Source organism: Fistularia commersonii, chromosome 20 (genome assembly GCF_037954325.1).
Source record: "Fistularia commersonii isolate RoL2024-O1a breed Wild chromosome 20, RoL_Fcom_v1.0, whole genome shotgun sequence".
NCBI classification, from domain to species: Eukaryota; Metazoa; Chordata; class Actinopteri; order Syngnathiformes; family Fistulariidae; genus Fistularia; species Fistularia commersonii.
Window position 1 is genome coordinate 503,938 of NC_141303.1, and position 15,345 is coordinate 519,282.

Genomic DNA, 15,345 nt, shown 5'->3' on the forward strand with positions numbered 1-15,345 from the left:
CTCAATGTCTTCGGACACGATCGCTTATTTGTTGACTTCAGGATAACATTTCATGTCATGAGTGTCACATCAGTTCCAGTCATACAAACACCCCCAAAGTCATATGAAATGGATGCATTTATAGCCTTTAAATATTAATCGATCATAAAACCCATTAAAAGTCATTTTCTTTTGACGTCGTCGTTCAAATATTGATATGACGTTTCAGCATTTTTTTTTTTTTTTGCGCAAGTGTTTTTTATTTTCTATATTTTCAGAGACTTGCAGGCTCCTGTTTTTAACTTGAAATATTTATAACAGAACTCCCTCCGCCGCCGCCGCACCGTGCGCTTTATGCCGTGCACTGGAAATGTCCCCATTGTTGGATGATAAGAGAGGCATCCTATTCGATTCCATGGCTCCAGAGGTTAAACCAATTCAATAAATGATGCTGAATCCACCTAAAAATGAAGGAAGGCTGGGCCGGGAGGACACCCTTCTGCTCTGCCGCATTGGAAAGGATGATTGTCTAAAGGATACTTTGGTGTTTTAGTGTAACATCATCATCATTCGGTAGCTCCAGCTGGATCATTTACGCCTCCCGTCCGCTGCGTCGGTCTGTTTTTCCACTCCGCAGACAGACGCGTATGAAACATTTCACATTTTCACATCTCTTTGCTCTCGACCGGCTGCCGGAGAGACGCTCCGGTGCAACGCCGCTTTGATCCGCCTCTAAATTAAACATGCCTTTTTTTTTTGAACCCTTTTAATTGAGAAAACAGGCGGCGCGCACCTCGCCGTTCACGCTGTCCCCGGTTTGAACCCGGCACGGGTCGAATCCGGCTCGCGTCCCGATCGACAGCGGCGTCTCTGCGGAGCCATTCGCTGTTTGTCAGGTGTAAAGACAAACAAATATGGAGGACGGTGTGTTTGGCGTGCCGAGAATGTGGGACAAAGTGGGAAAACAGTCCCGGCGTAGCGTGAGGTTAAAAGTGAGGTCAGGCACGTCTAATCTGGATGGGAATGTTCAGTGTTTGACCTCTGACATCACTTTACAGCTTTTTTTTGTAAGCACATGAGGACTTTGACCTGCTGAGGAACATGTGGTGCATAACAAGCAGTTTGGACTGGAACCGGAAAAAAATTAAGCCTCTTTTTTTTTTTTTTCGGTGAGCGTTGCGTAATTATTTTAGCCGCAGGCTGTGTGAACACTGAAGATCTGGTTTGTGCAGAGCCCAGTTGACAGACTTCATGAAAAGAAGAGGCAGCGAGGTGTGTGGACGCAAGAGGTTTGATTCTGTGGAAATGAAAGTCAAAAAGCAAAACAACCCCCACCTTAACAAGGTGATCTAAAACAGAAATAAATAAAAAAGCGTTTACGTTGCGAGTGGGATTTGATGAAAAGACTGAATTTTCAGCAAAAAAAAAAAACAAAAAAAAAGATATAATGGCTACTTTTGTTCATTTGTTTGGAGTCGGTCGGTCGAGGCAAATAAGAAGGTACCTGAAAATGAATGGGTGAAAAAGAAAAGATATTTTCTGTAAACAAACCTTTAAATCTGCTTTGAATGAGCTACAAATGGCAAATCAGAAGTTCCCATTTTTTAGAAATCAATAAATATCCCCTGCCCCCAAAAGTAAGGACGTTATCATTGAAAATTCTGCAAGAAACACCCTAGTCTATGAAAGAAGTTATGACTTACCAATGAAAAGGAGAAATTTTATGAAACGGAATAAGATAACATGTGATAGTCAGGAAGTAATGTCCTAAATGTCTGATTGATTTACTCCAAATGATCAGGAAATCCGTGCAGTAGCAAGGAAAACAAGTTTGTTTTTAACTATTAACTAGTTCTGGAAATTGGGATTCAAAGCGTTTATTGTCACATGAAATACTTATTTTGCTTCCCCGGAGAAGCCAGACAGGCAAGAAAAAAAACGCTAAACAACAAATAAGCATATTTATTGCAACGAGATGGAAACAGTGCCGGTAAGTTGACGGCCAGCGATGGATACGTAACCAGATTTATTTCAGCGGAAGTTAACAGCGCAGCAGAGACGCGCTCTACACCTATTTGTAATGGTGTGTCCTATCAATCCAAAAAAGCCCATCTTTATCCTGAGGGGGCTCAGGGTCACGTTGGAGACCCCTGTCCTCTGCAAGCTCCATTTGGGAGGCTGAATAAGCACAAACCCTATTGCTTCCAACATCAGCACGTAGAAAAACAAGCCCAGAGTATGTTCTTTTCTTTTCTTGAAGAAAAAATCAGACTTGGCGTCTGCGTGCGTGAACCTCTGAAGCTCCACGTGGTCCTTCAGCTCAGGCAGCCTCTTCCTCCACTCTTCCTTTTCTTTTTTCCTCCTCCTTCCTGCTGCTGCTCTTTGAAATGCTAATCGCCTCTTTCTTCTCCGTCTCCCCTCCAGACTCCTCCTCAAACTACATCAGGCAGCTGGAGACTAAAGTGCGGATCCTGGAGGACGACAACAATAAGCTGCTCTCACAGGTGAGTGGTGCATGTGCGCACACACACACACACACACACACACACACACACACACACACACACACACAAATGTAAACATTGACCCAAGATGTCCCCGGTTATCTCCATATCATCCACTTGCATCCACGTGGACTCGACCGAACCCCATCTCGTCCTACTTTTCAAACAAAATCATCTGAGCCTCAGCGCACGGACCCGGGCGTGAGTGTTTGTCTGATGCGTCCGTGAAGCCTCCTCACTCACTCACCCGACCCACCCGCCTCTGAAAAATATGTTTATCCATGTTTAATTCATGGCTGGAGCGGCGCTGGGCGAGGGATGACTCTGACCCCCATGGCAAAGTGTGGGAGCAGAGATGAGACGGGGCAGGAGGAGGCGGGTCGGGGCTTTTAACCACAATCATGAGGAAAAACATCCACCCCCCCAAAAAAAAGGGTTGACCTCCCGCTGACTTCTCTCAAATTTGGATGAGGCTTGAAGGAGCGGGTGGGAGGAGGAGGTGGAGCAGGCGGGCTCTGGTTCACCGGGAGGTCACCTCATCTGACAGAAGGTGAATTTATTGCTAGAACTTTAATTGGTTGTGAAGGAGATTAAATAATGAAGCTGAGTTTTATTATCATTTAATGGCGCGGCACAGTTAGATATTCACGCTTGGCACCGGACTTGAAAGTCTTTTCCTTTCGACGGCGACGGTTCCTCTCCGCTCTTATTAACACGCGGCAGATTCAAACGTAGGCGGAGAAAAATCGTCTGGAATCACTGAGGCGAAACCTAAATGATCCTTATCATTAGCTCTTAAATGCTACAATTAGTTCCCACTTGGTCTCCCAGCATGTCATGTCAGGATACACCCCGCTACATATCCTCCTAACACGTCACACACCGCACGGCATGTGTATGACGTCCTTCAGACGCACGGCACACACACCACACCGTGCACCATGTAGTGTGTACAATGCATTTCAAATGCAAATAACGATTAAATGACAAAATGCAGTCATTTCTGGACTATTGAGCGCACCTGAATATAAGCCTCACCTGCTAAAAGTAACTTCATAAATCTATGTGTACATATGTTGGCCGCATTCTATCGAGGAGCCGCAGGTGTTGTAACATGACATATTGACACACAAACATCTTTAAAAGGGAATTAAATACCCACCCGTAACATCCACAAATACCTACTGGAAATACTTCTTCCAAACAGCAAGTTTTAACACGGCTGATGAAAAAGATAAATGATCACCATGTACCCTTTATGAATCCCTGGTGGTGAAGTTGGTTCTGTGCACCGAAGCCATGATGGATGAAGATGAGCAGCCGGAACACAACCAGGATGTTTGGTTCTAAAGATGATCGCTGGACCTCTGCGCCAGGCCGGCCCAACACTAGGAGAAGTCCATCCCTGCACCCGTTTCCTTTGTCCTCCTCCGGCCGGTGTCTATCTCGCTCTTCTTCCAGCGCATTAAAACCACTAAGTCGTCTTCTTCTCCGTCGGCATTGAACGGCCTCAGAGTTTCACGCTCATGTCATGGGTCCGATGTGACGAGGATAAATGTTTCAATGGCGTGACGCTCGTTTGCCCAAAAAAATCCATAAATTAGCCGCATGGTTGTTTAAGCCGCCGTGTTCAAAGCGTGTGGAAAAAGTAGCTTCTTATAGTCCAGGAATGACGGTACCTGTTATTGTTGTCCTAATACTTGTGTTCGTGCAAGGAACCACATGGACATTTTCAAAAGACATGAATCATATCAGAGGGAAAATACACAGATAAATAGAGAATGTAGAAAAAAATAGCATTTAGAAAAGTATCTTATGGCCAGACTTCAGTGTGTCGCAGAGACAGTGGAGGTCACAAGTCTCTCAGACTTTTGTTTGGGGGCTTCAGAGCCACAAAGATTCTGGATCCCTGATGTCGGAGACTTTGAAGGCTTAGAAAAGACCGAGGCTCCTCACATCCAGACCGTTGACTCATGCACTATAATATTCTGCAAAGCCAAGACACTTTTGATTTCATCGGAAGATGAACTCGAGAAATAGACTCCAGTTCTGGTCTGGCTTTTACGACCCTCTTTGTTTTAGTTTTTTCCTCTCCAACCAAAGCGGGATGCAAATGTTTCTGGAGCGACCCAAACTCGTGACACGCGGTGTCGACGGGCGGATAATTCAATAAAACTCATTTCCATCCGTCTGAGAAGATGAACGCATTTGTGAACAACACACAGCTCACTTACATGTTTCCACAGAAACACGGAAAAGGTGACACTTATAGCGCAATCCAGTGAGACGTCTTGTCATACAGAGGGTGCTAACAAGTGTATCGCGGTCATAAATACAAGGTGCAGTTGTTTGGTTGTATTTGATTGTCTTCTGGACCGTCCGCTCCTCTTGCCGGGGGATCTGGGAAAACACACCGATCCTTGGGAAAACACACCGATCCTTGGGAAAACACACCGATCCTGGCTCCACCCGGAGGAAGGTTCACTAATAAGCCATGTGCCCTGTTCTCCTTTCTCCATAGGCTCATGCCCGCTATAGTTTATCACAGATACAGACCAGAAAGGTAACTGTCCTCGTCACCCCGGGTGTGTCCGCTATCCGAGCCTTCTTTGCACTTTCTTCCTTCTTACGTGTCTGGTGGTCGGACTTTCCCTCTCTGCTTGGAGCCGGTCGGTTTCTATTCGAACGGACGAGGAAATGCTCGCGGTCGGGTCGCGCTGCGTCGTCCACGAAAGCGTTACTGCCTCCGAAGATGACGAGGCCCGGCATGGTGCCGACGCAGGTCAGCCGAAGGTCAGCCGAGGGTCGCCTCGACCACGTTGTAGTTGTTGGACTGGCCGCCGGAGCACGTAGCATCATTATCGTGTCCGCGTAGCCCTTTAACTAATTATCCTTCATAATGCGGCCCGGTTCAAACAAAGTACAACCTCGAACTTTCCCATGGACCTCAAAAACCTCCGTGACCTTTTGTAAACACCCGCAATTGGAGCGCACTAGCTTGTAAAGGTGTTTCCTCTGTGTCCCGTCCCGTCCTGTCGTCTTTTTTTGGAGGGGGGAGATTTTATGCTCTGCTAGCATGCTAATATGCGCACACCGGCGGTCCTGCTAGCAGGTGGCCTGTTTTTTTTTGCAGGAAAGCCTTTTTCTGTCCTGTTAGCGGTCTGTGTTTGGAACAAGGAGCCCCAGGTGAAGCGCTGCTATATTGCTCTTTGGTGCATAAAAGACACACGCGTGTCCCGGCTTGTCAGGACGTCTGGTTGGATGAATAATTAAATATACAGAGGCGACACAGGTAGATCTGGGCATCCATTATTCATGGCGTGCAACTGTGTGTGTGTGTGGGTGTGTGTGTGTGGGTGTGTGTGTGTGTGAGGAATTTTAGCAGTTTAAAAAGTGCTGCTGCTTGTGTTAACTTTTATGTCCTTGAGAATGTGAGTTTGAAAAAAAAAAAAGAAGAATATTCAAGTCAAGAAGTTCTAGCATTTTTGCGGTTTTATTTGTAAAGTGTCATTTTTAACGGACACCTTTGGGGATTTGAAAGGACCATTCAATTTTGTTCATGAGAGTTCCTTCTGACAAACTGTTGTTCTCCGATAAAGTCGGTCGTCACATTAAATTCACAGCTTTCCGACAGACCGTTCCCGAATCCACGGCAGGAAAGTTTGTTTGCTTGTCTTATCGAGACCGACTCCAACAGCAGCGGGTTACCAGTCCGGCTTTGTTTCCCTGAAATATTCCCTCATGCGCCGGTGGAGCCGGATTACTTTCTTCAAAGAACTCATTGCTTAACTTCCTGCGTTACGAAAGCGGCCCGGTGAAAGTGTGTCGGCCCGAAGGAAACAATAGTCTCTTATTGCAGGAATGCCGGCCCTCCGAACCAGCTTGACCGCTGCAGAGGGCAGGGTGTGTCACCTGGATGTTTGCAGCAGTAACAGGTGAAGCAAGCAGGCGGAGACTCGCTCGGAGTGACTCGCCGCACGGCTCGGTGCCGGCGACGCTCGCTCGCCGCCATTTTACCCCCGACGACTAAGTGCTCGGCGGGGCTCTGAGAACTTAATGATTTATGTGACGGACTCCACTGACACTCGGCTCGTTAAGTGCCAGATAATTGAGCTCATTTTGTGCGAGCGAGGCAGCACGGAGGTCTGGCGGACTTGAGTTATGACACAAGTCGACGCCCATCTCTGCGTTTCCAACAACCTCTTTTTCTCATGCATTCTTGAGAGCGGCACCAGAAAAGGCCGACGGTGAAAGGTTTTCCCCTCTTTTGTGGAACTGAACGGCATTGAAATGAGACGCCGCGGCCGCTTTGCCTCTCAGAGCGAGGGCTCATTTACCCGGCATCAGCCGTGGCCTGGACACGAGAAGAGCAAGCTGCTCCCGGCGCCTGCGTCCTGCACGGAGCTCACAAACACCTCAGCGTCCGGAGAAGAACACCATCTCAAGTCATCTCGGGGGGCTTCGCAAATGTACGGCCCTTCCGTCGAAGTGATGAAAACCAGCCCCGCAATCCTTTTACAGGGAAAGGACTCGAGGAAACCTGAGGGCGAGCAATTGTCCTCCACCTATGTTTACTCTGCCACATGGGGTTCACTCATGGGGGTCCTCTGGACAATCACCCTCTGATGGGCTCCTGGGGGAAGAAGAAAAACAGCAGGTCCTTCCTGAAACCAGATGTCGCTCGCAGGAGTCGTTTCAAGACGGACGTCAGGAATGAAACGTCCTGTTCTGATTGACCCGCTGGCAAAACACGCGGGTCAGCTGGAAAAAAAACAAGGCTGGGCGACTGCCGTAAGATTAATTTTGCATGAAATCTGTTGAAAAAATGCAGTCACTTGGCAGAAAGAGGAAATCCGTGGATAAAAAGGGTTATCGGGCAGCCCCGCTTCTCATAAGTCGTGCAGGAAATGATGCTCGGCGTCCGCGGCCTCTCAGCGGCGCCAGAGAGAGCGTCGTGATGGATGGAGAAGAACGAGGAGGGGCCGACGTCCGCGGCCCGGTAAACTCATCGCCCGTCTCGGCGGCCAGAGGTTAGCTTTGTTTAGTTTTTGGTGGAGCCAAAGTAACATCCATGATGCCACCCGTGTGTTTATGCCATTCTGGCGAGTGCTCAGCCTGGAGGGTGGAGAAGAGAGCTCACTGTGGAGGCAGGGAACATCAAGAAGCACCAAGGAGAGGACTGGAAAAAGGTCTGCAGGATTCTGATGTGTGGAAGAGAAGATGACGCTCAAAGGACAAAGCCACTTGTGCTGGTGCTGTGTCTGAACGCACACCTGTGTGTGTGTGTGTGTGCGAGAGACACTCTATGCCAGGAAACACACAGCTTTGCCCATACATCCATAGCTGCGCAGCGCCAGCTCATTGGGTTATTTATAGCCCAGCGCTTGCAGGCATCACATGTTTTAACACGCACAGGAAGAAACATGAATGCGTGACATGGGAAATGTCATAAGGAGCGTTCCTGCCTGCAGCCAGGCCAGGGCCGGCGACTGGCCCCGGGAAACGCTGCTCTTTGGCAGCTAATGAGGACAAAACCCAAGTAACACTATCCCTGCCACGACGGGCATCGGTGCGCCGGGAAGCATCGGGATACGGGATTATTTATTCATGCTAAACTGCAACGTAAAACCTCCTCAGATGTGGCATGGTGTTGGCATAAGATACACGACACAAAAAAAGACTCGATAGAATGATTAATTTAAACCGTGAGCCCGGAAAAAGGCTTTTAGCACAAACGTCCCCGAAGAGACTTATGGAACAGAGATATCGGTCCAATGAGAAGAGGCCGGCCAGTGTGTGGACCACAGGCGGGATTCAAGCATCCTCCTGCAGACACACTTCTGCTGGAGGTTCGCTGACAGAATCACTGTTGCAGGGCTACATGATGATATGCTGGCATCAATATTTATGTCCCTCTATCATTTATAGCGCCATGGCAGCCGGATTCTGTCTCCGTTTAAACACATGATGGAGAGGAGACGTCGCTCGACGGCCGACCCAGACTTTCTCTCAAATTTGCAAAAAACTCCCGGTGGAATCAGAGTCGCCCTCTGTTACCTAAAGGTCGCCAGGCAAAGTCCAGGCGTGGAGGGAAGAGAAGGAACACCTGTTTCCCTTCCTGAACACACACGGCTCAAACACCGCCATCCAAAACAGTCGACCCTCGACTGCTCCAGGGTGTCGTGTGTGTGTGTGTGTGTGTGTGTGTGTGTGGTTTCCCACAACACTTGGTTAAAAAAGGCAGAGCCACATTTTCCCGCCAAAGATAAACACATAAAAATGTACGCAAGAGAGCTTAAAAATGACCCATGTAAGATAAGATAGACTTTATCGATCCCTCGACAGGGAAATGTGGTTGTCACATTGCAGGGTAGGAGAGCATGTGAATAGTATGTCATAGAAAGAATATGCAAATAAAGGATAGAGATACAAATAAATACAGACCATGTGAGGACAAGGATTCAAAACTCTCTGGTCATTCCAGTGACATGTTGAGACAGCAGCTCTCAGATTCAGTGGAATCCAAAAGAACTAAAAAAGCAGGACACAACACAAGAATACAACGTCAGCAGCATCTCCAGGTTAGAGATATAAGACGGGAAAAATACCAAAAATCGAAGAAAAAAAACCGATGTATAAAAACAACCGAAGAGTAAATAGATATGTGTGTTTTCAAATTTGAACTCGTAATTGTCACACTTTCCTTTAGCAATAAAAGTACGGGAGCGTTTTGAGTGAATGCAAAGGGCTCGCATCTCTTTTCAAAGTCCCAAGTAAATCGCAGGATTCATTAAAAAACAGAATCACGCCAACATCAGTGTGTGGACAAAGTGGTCAGAAGAAGACTTGAACACAGATATGGTCTTAAAAAGGCTGTTGTGAAAAATGTTTGTAATCATATCATGTCTACAATTGTTTGTTTTTCCTCTCCTTGGTGTCCGAATCGTTCTTTTCATTCAACGCCGCTGCTGCTGCTGCCGCTGCTGCTTGGTTTCTTTCTATTTTGTCCGTCATCCTGTGTCGCCGCCTCATGCCTCCATCGTTTGGTGGTTGATTTTTGTCTGCTTGTGCCGGCAGTGTAACCCAGGCGACCTCCGAGCCCTGAGGAAGGGAATGACCCTCTACCACTCCGAGTCGCAGCTGTCCTCGCTGCCACAGCGCCAGGACGCCATGCACATGGTCAGTACCTACCAGGCAAACACACACACTCACACACACACACACGGGCAAAGGGTTCACACAGTCTTGAGTCGAACGGCGATCTTCATGCAGAGATGCTTCTCATGTCAGTCATCTGCAAGTCTATTTTGAGTGACGACGTCTGTCCTCGTGGAAGATCCTTCAGAGTAGCAGCAACACCTTGGCAGAAGAAGCCCAGAGCTGCTCTTATAGCCGATTCACTTTCCCTGTTAAAATGATTGGAACCTACTCCTCCGTCCCAGACCCTGGGTTTGCCACGTGTTTCTAAATCAGAAAAATGTTCTCGAGAAATAACAAATAATGTATAAAAATAATGATAGAGAATGTTGCATGCACACTTTGCTACACTTCACGACTAAACTTCATTTAGCGACGAAACGAACGCCATCGAACCGTCCCGACTCTTCCGACTCTTCGTCCGTTGATGTTCCCTTCGTCCGCTGCGCTGAACCCTTGTAGATGTGAGGCACCTTCTCACAGACGCTGCTTTACGAACCGCTCCATAACACGCTTGTTTTTCCCTGATTTTGGACCGATTCCGGCCGCCTGTGTCTGTCAAACGCTCATCCCTCTCGCTCCCGATTCCTAATCCTAATCTCGGCTCGTATCACGAAGCAAAAAACCACCGAGCGACGCCTCGCATCTCGTAAGACTCGTCCGTCGAGGTTCCAGCGCATACAGGTACAGAAATCTCGCCAGAGGGAGTCCGTTACAGAGTTGAGAGGTTAAGCAAAGATTTTGCTCCGGGACAAAAAGGTGCTATGGACGTACAGCCTCTCCTCGCCTTGGATACGGTCGTCACAGAAATCATGGCGGTGGATCGGTGGCTGCAGGGTCCAGGAGGCTCACAAACCTTTCCCGCATCACCGTCCATCGCGCAACAGAGAGCGCAAGAGCTTTTAGGATCACAGTTGTGAAGAAACTCTGCGGAGTAGCCGGAACCTGCCATGCTGGAGCTTCACCTCCTGCGAGAGGCAAAGCAATATCCTGCCGCTCCCCCGCTTGTGTAATTGGATGAGCCCGAAATCTCTGCTTCTCTTCACCACTCAGATGGGAAAGGACAAGATTATCGCTGGCAGATGTTGAGTCCCTTTTTCCCGAAGAACGAGCCGGCGCGAGTCACGCACATCATTTTGTAAATTAGTGATGCCGTGTCCTGCACTGCCGTGACGCCGCTCAACGCCAGGCGACATCCGGTGGGCTTCTGACGTGCCGCGTTGGCAAGGGGCTGCGATCCTTCCGGCAGTCGTAGCCTTCATACGGCCACCGCGGCGCGGCGGATCATGGAACTGTATCTTCAGGCACGCCATCTCCTCCGCTGACCCAAGTCAAGGAGCAGCAAAAGAGGAGGAAGAGAAGAAGGATGAAAATAAAATGGAACCCTTGCCATCTCCATCCCCCCAGAGCCCGTTTCAACCCAATCCCACTATGAAAGTAATAATCTTCTCCAATCCAACGCCACCCTTGACCCGCCCGTATCCGGGGAGGGGAGGCCGGGTGATTGTTTTCCCGACTGCTTAAGGAAGGTCAGAGTCAGGCCGGGCCGCAAAACCGCACCGCTAAATCTTCCCCGTCGAAAAAAAAAAATCAATTTGGCGTTTTAATCGCGGGGCGAGCCTGAAGCGCACGCATCCGAGCCCGATCGCACCTTTGGAGCTCGCGGGTCAAACCGCTTCGTCTGAAAGGTCGGCGCCGTTCCGTAACGGCCGCGGACCTTCGGCCCGTCGCCCGCGGGAGGAGACGAACCGCCTCGGCGGCGGCGCCCGGTGCTTTATTTCACAGCGTCTCGTCACGCGAAACCCGCTCCCGATGGGAGTTTCAGCTCCTCGTCCACGAGACTCGGAACGCCTTCGTCACAGAGATTGAAAGGTGTAGGTTGTTTAGGAGCTGTGGAATCACCCGGCCAGAGAAATACAGCGGAGCAAAGTGCCAGCGGCGCCTCTCAACTTCAAACCTTTCTTTAGAAGGCCACGTGGATGCAGGTTGCACCGCAGAGTCCAGCCTGCAGGAGAGGCTTCGAAATGTTTACACCTCGCTAAGATGCTACGACTGCGCAGTGGCTGAGCTCGCTAATCTGCAAGATTAAAACCGGCCCGCGAGTGTGTGAGCAGTTTGAAAGGGTAAGGAGTCCTTCTAGATATCATCCCTATGGAGAGGTTACCCTAATAATTGCAAAAGGTCCAGAATTTTTACCTAAAATAAGGATGTTCGGTCAATACTCAAATACTGGATGCATACATTCGTTTCAAATTCATTCATTTCATTTTTGTTATGGTTTTTCCCCCCAAGGCAAATCCCTTTCGATTCTGTGAAAAACAAAATAACAATAAAAATAAAATATAAAAATTGAGTACATGAATTATTGGCATCCAGTTCCCTACAAATTTTCAAGAATGAGAAAAATAACTCAATTTTATTCATTTAAATTTGAAAAGTCAGCACAAATATAATAAAATACATTGAAATAAAAGCAAAGTTAAGATAAAAATCACATGTAGTTTTAGCGCAAATCATGGTCGTAATTTGTCATTTTCATTGTTTTTGGTTTTTACGATCAAATCCCCTTATATTCTGTAACAATGATAACAATATTACAAACTAAATTTTGGGCATTCAGTTCTTCAGAATTTGTTGAGAATTTGAAAAATTACCCAAAAAGTCAATTTGACCCATGAAGTAAAATCACAGTTTATTTGAAAATCACATGTAGTTAAATGTAAACATTGGTCATTTTACTTTCTGTTACGTTTCCAAGAAAATCCCTTAACATTCTTTAAAAATGAAAATAATAATATCTACATTTAAAAAAAAATGTACACAACTTTCAGTTGTGAGAATTTGTCGAGCATTTTACAAATTAGCCCAAAAGTCGACACAAATACGATGAAATAAATCAAAGTTTATATGAAAATCACATGTAGTTTAACCTTAAACGTTGGTTGTAGTTCTATTTTTTTCTTAAATTTCCATGCAAATCTCTTATCATTCTGTTAAAATTACAAATAACAAAATTTAAAAAAAATGGAGTACATAAGAATGGCCATTCAGTTCTTAAGAATTTGTGGAGAATTTGAAAAATTAACTGAAAAGTCACCAAAAATACAATGAAATAAGGTATGTGACAATCACATGAAGTTTATTAGCATTATTTATAATCATTTTTTATTAGTTTTTTGTTTGTTTTCCAAATGACTCATTTTCAATTTTGTAAAAATAATATGCATTAAAATGCATAAAATGATTACATCAAAAACAGACATCCAGCTCTTTATAAATTGTCATGGACTTGGAAAATGACCTGAAAAGTGGCTTCAAATATAAGAAAATAGTTCCTCTGAAAATCCGTGTGTTTTTAGTGCAAACATTGGTCATAACATATCGATCGGGGTTTTGAGCCTCGGCGTGGCTATCGGTCGAATCCCCGCTTTAGAATAATACCACGCGACACGTCGGTCGCCGGCGGCCGGAAAATAACTTCTTCTCGTGATTCCCCGCGACGGCTCGGCCGTCGTGACGAATCAGCGGACGGACGGGCCGAGTGCATCCATGTGCGAGAGGAAAGCCCGGCCGGCAGCGTCGGGGAGGAGGCCGGGGAGGAGGCCGGGCCTCCGACGGCGGCGACCCGCCCGCCTCGTCCGTCCCTCGTATCCGCCGCTTTTGTCAGACCGTCTTTCCGGTCACTGAGCGTGGGTTTGATCGTCAGACACAAACCGAATCCGGGAGCCGGCCAAACGCCGCCTCCCGTCCCTTTCCGCCCCGTCCGTCGGACGCCGACGCCGAATCGGGCCGGTTTATGCCGGCGAAATCAAACGCGCGTTCGTGCAAAGGATAAACGGCGTCTGGACGCGGAGCGTGTAACAAATGGAGAGACCTGGCCTCGGCAACGGCAGCGCTGTTTACACATTTCACATAATGGCTTTAACCCACATATGAGAGCATCAAACGGGAGCGGCGGCGACATTTACATATTCTTCTCTTGTAGTCGACTTCAAAGTCGCCCACAGAAGAAGAAGAAGAAGAAGAAGAAGAAGAAGAAGAAGAGGCAGCAGAAGCGTTTGTGTCCGTGACCTCCGAGAGGAAGGAAAACACTTCACTGTGTGCCAAATGTCTTTGAATCACCTCACCAGGGCTTCTTTCTGTATCTTAACCCTAACCTCGCCGGTCGACGTTTCATCCGTCGGCGACGCCGTCGCTATTTTCCATCACCTTTGCCGCCGTCGGTTACCGGCAGCGTTTGGCTGCAAGTGATCCTTCCTTGGTCTCGACGGCTGACATCAAAATTTGATCGACAGAATCAACCTTTGTTTTATTTGTAAAGCGAGAGCTTTTTGTTTTGGCGTGAGCTCGGTGGCGGCCCGAGGGGAACTTGCCGGGACGCCGGATCCATATCCCCCCCCCCCCGATTAATATTTCATCTCCACGCGGAGGGAGGGCTGGTGTTAGCGCCCAGCGCTCGTAGCCGAACCTGGACTGACACAAGCGGGAGCTGTGTCTGGTGCCAGCGGCCGCTGAATGCTGCCATTGTGTGTCGCTCAAACAGAGAGGCTCTCTGGAAGCTGCCGTGGGGAGCCAACACAACACAACACAACACAACACAACACAACACAACACAACACAACACAACACAACACAACACAACACAACCCCTCCTCCTCTTCCATTCTTCTTCCTGGCCGGCCGCTCCCGCGGCTCGGCAGGCAGCAGACCTGGTCGGGAGCTGCAGACGTGCCGGATGGAGGAATGACGGAGGAAACTCCAGGGAGGAGAGGATGATGCTCTCAGGCGGGAAAAAACATGATACTTTGTGTGTTATTGTGTGGCAGCAGATAGCATGCACGGGGCTGGAAAGGTCAATATCGCAATATTTGCTGCCCCAGTTTTCACTATCGATTTATATCGTGTTTTCGGCCTTGATGATACAAATTAATACTATTATTTCATTTTTATGAATCACTCGTTTGATTCAAATAGTTGAGAATAGTCTTGGCAGTTAATTTTCCGTAACCAGCAAAATTATCCTGATATATATATGTATACACACAGATATTATTTTTTCAAATATATATGTATATACATTTTTTTTTATTATTCATTTTTTGAATCGTGGAGTAAATTGAAAAAAAAAAAAAAAAAAGTATTAATTTCTTGTTGATTTTTAAATCATCTATGTGATAAGTAACTTGGTCATTTTATCCACTGCCTTTTCTCCAATGTTTATAATCAATAATATGGATCACAGGCATCAAACTCCAGGCCCGGGGGCCAAATGTGGCCCGCCACGTCATTTCATGTGGCCTGCAAGAACGTCTTTAGAAGTCTCATTGTCTTAAAATGAACAATTCAAACGCATGCTTTGACCATAAACTACATTTCCCACAATTTATGCCGATCATGCCGATAAGATTGCTGTGTATCCACATCAATGCTATTTTCAACAAGTGGAATCTAGAAATACAAATGAGCCCTAAATGTCCAGGAAGAGAAAAGGTGATGCAAATGGAAGGCTGTTTCAAGGAAAATGGGAATGCATACGTTGAATAAATAAGAATGAGTAAGAAGTATATATATAATATAGATATATATAAAAACTCTTTTTTTTAATCTTATAGTGAATCCTAAAAATTCAAAAAAATGAAATGTTATTTATTTAAATGTTATCTGT

The 15,345-nt window shown here is 46.9% G+C and overlaps 1 protein-coding gene across 2 annotated transcripts in view; it reads left to right on the forward strand.

The window, feature by feature from the left end:
- Positions 1 to 15,345, forward strand: part of ccdc85cb (coiled-coil domain containing 85C, b) — a 55,943-nt gene that overhangs the window by 32,936 nt on the left and 7,662 nt on the right. The window contains exons 2-4 of one of the 2 annotated variants that reach the window (XM_086167032.1): positions 2,404 to 2,483; positions 5,005 to 5,046; positions 9,561 to 9,662. In XM_086167032.1, the coding sequence (XP_086023158.1) occupies positions 2,404 to 2,483; positions 5,005 to 5,046; positions 9,561 to 9,662 (224 nt within the window). The remainder of the gene's footprint in view (positions 1 to 2,403; positions 2,484 to 5,004; positions 5,047 to 9,560; positions 9,663 to 15,345) is intronic. The other variant, XM_086167033.1, reaches the window with a different exon arrangement.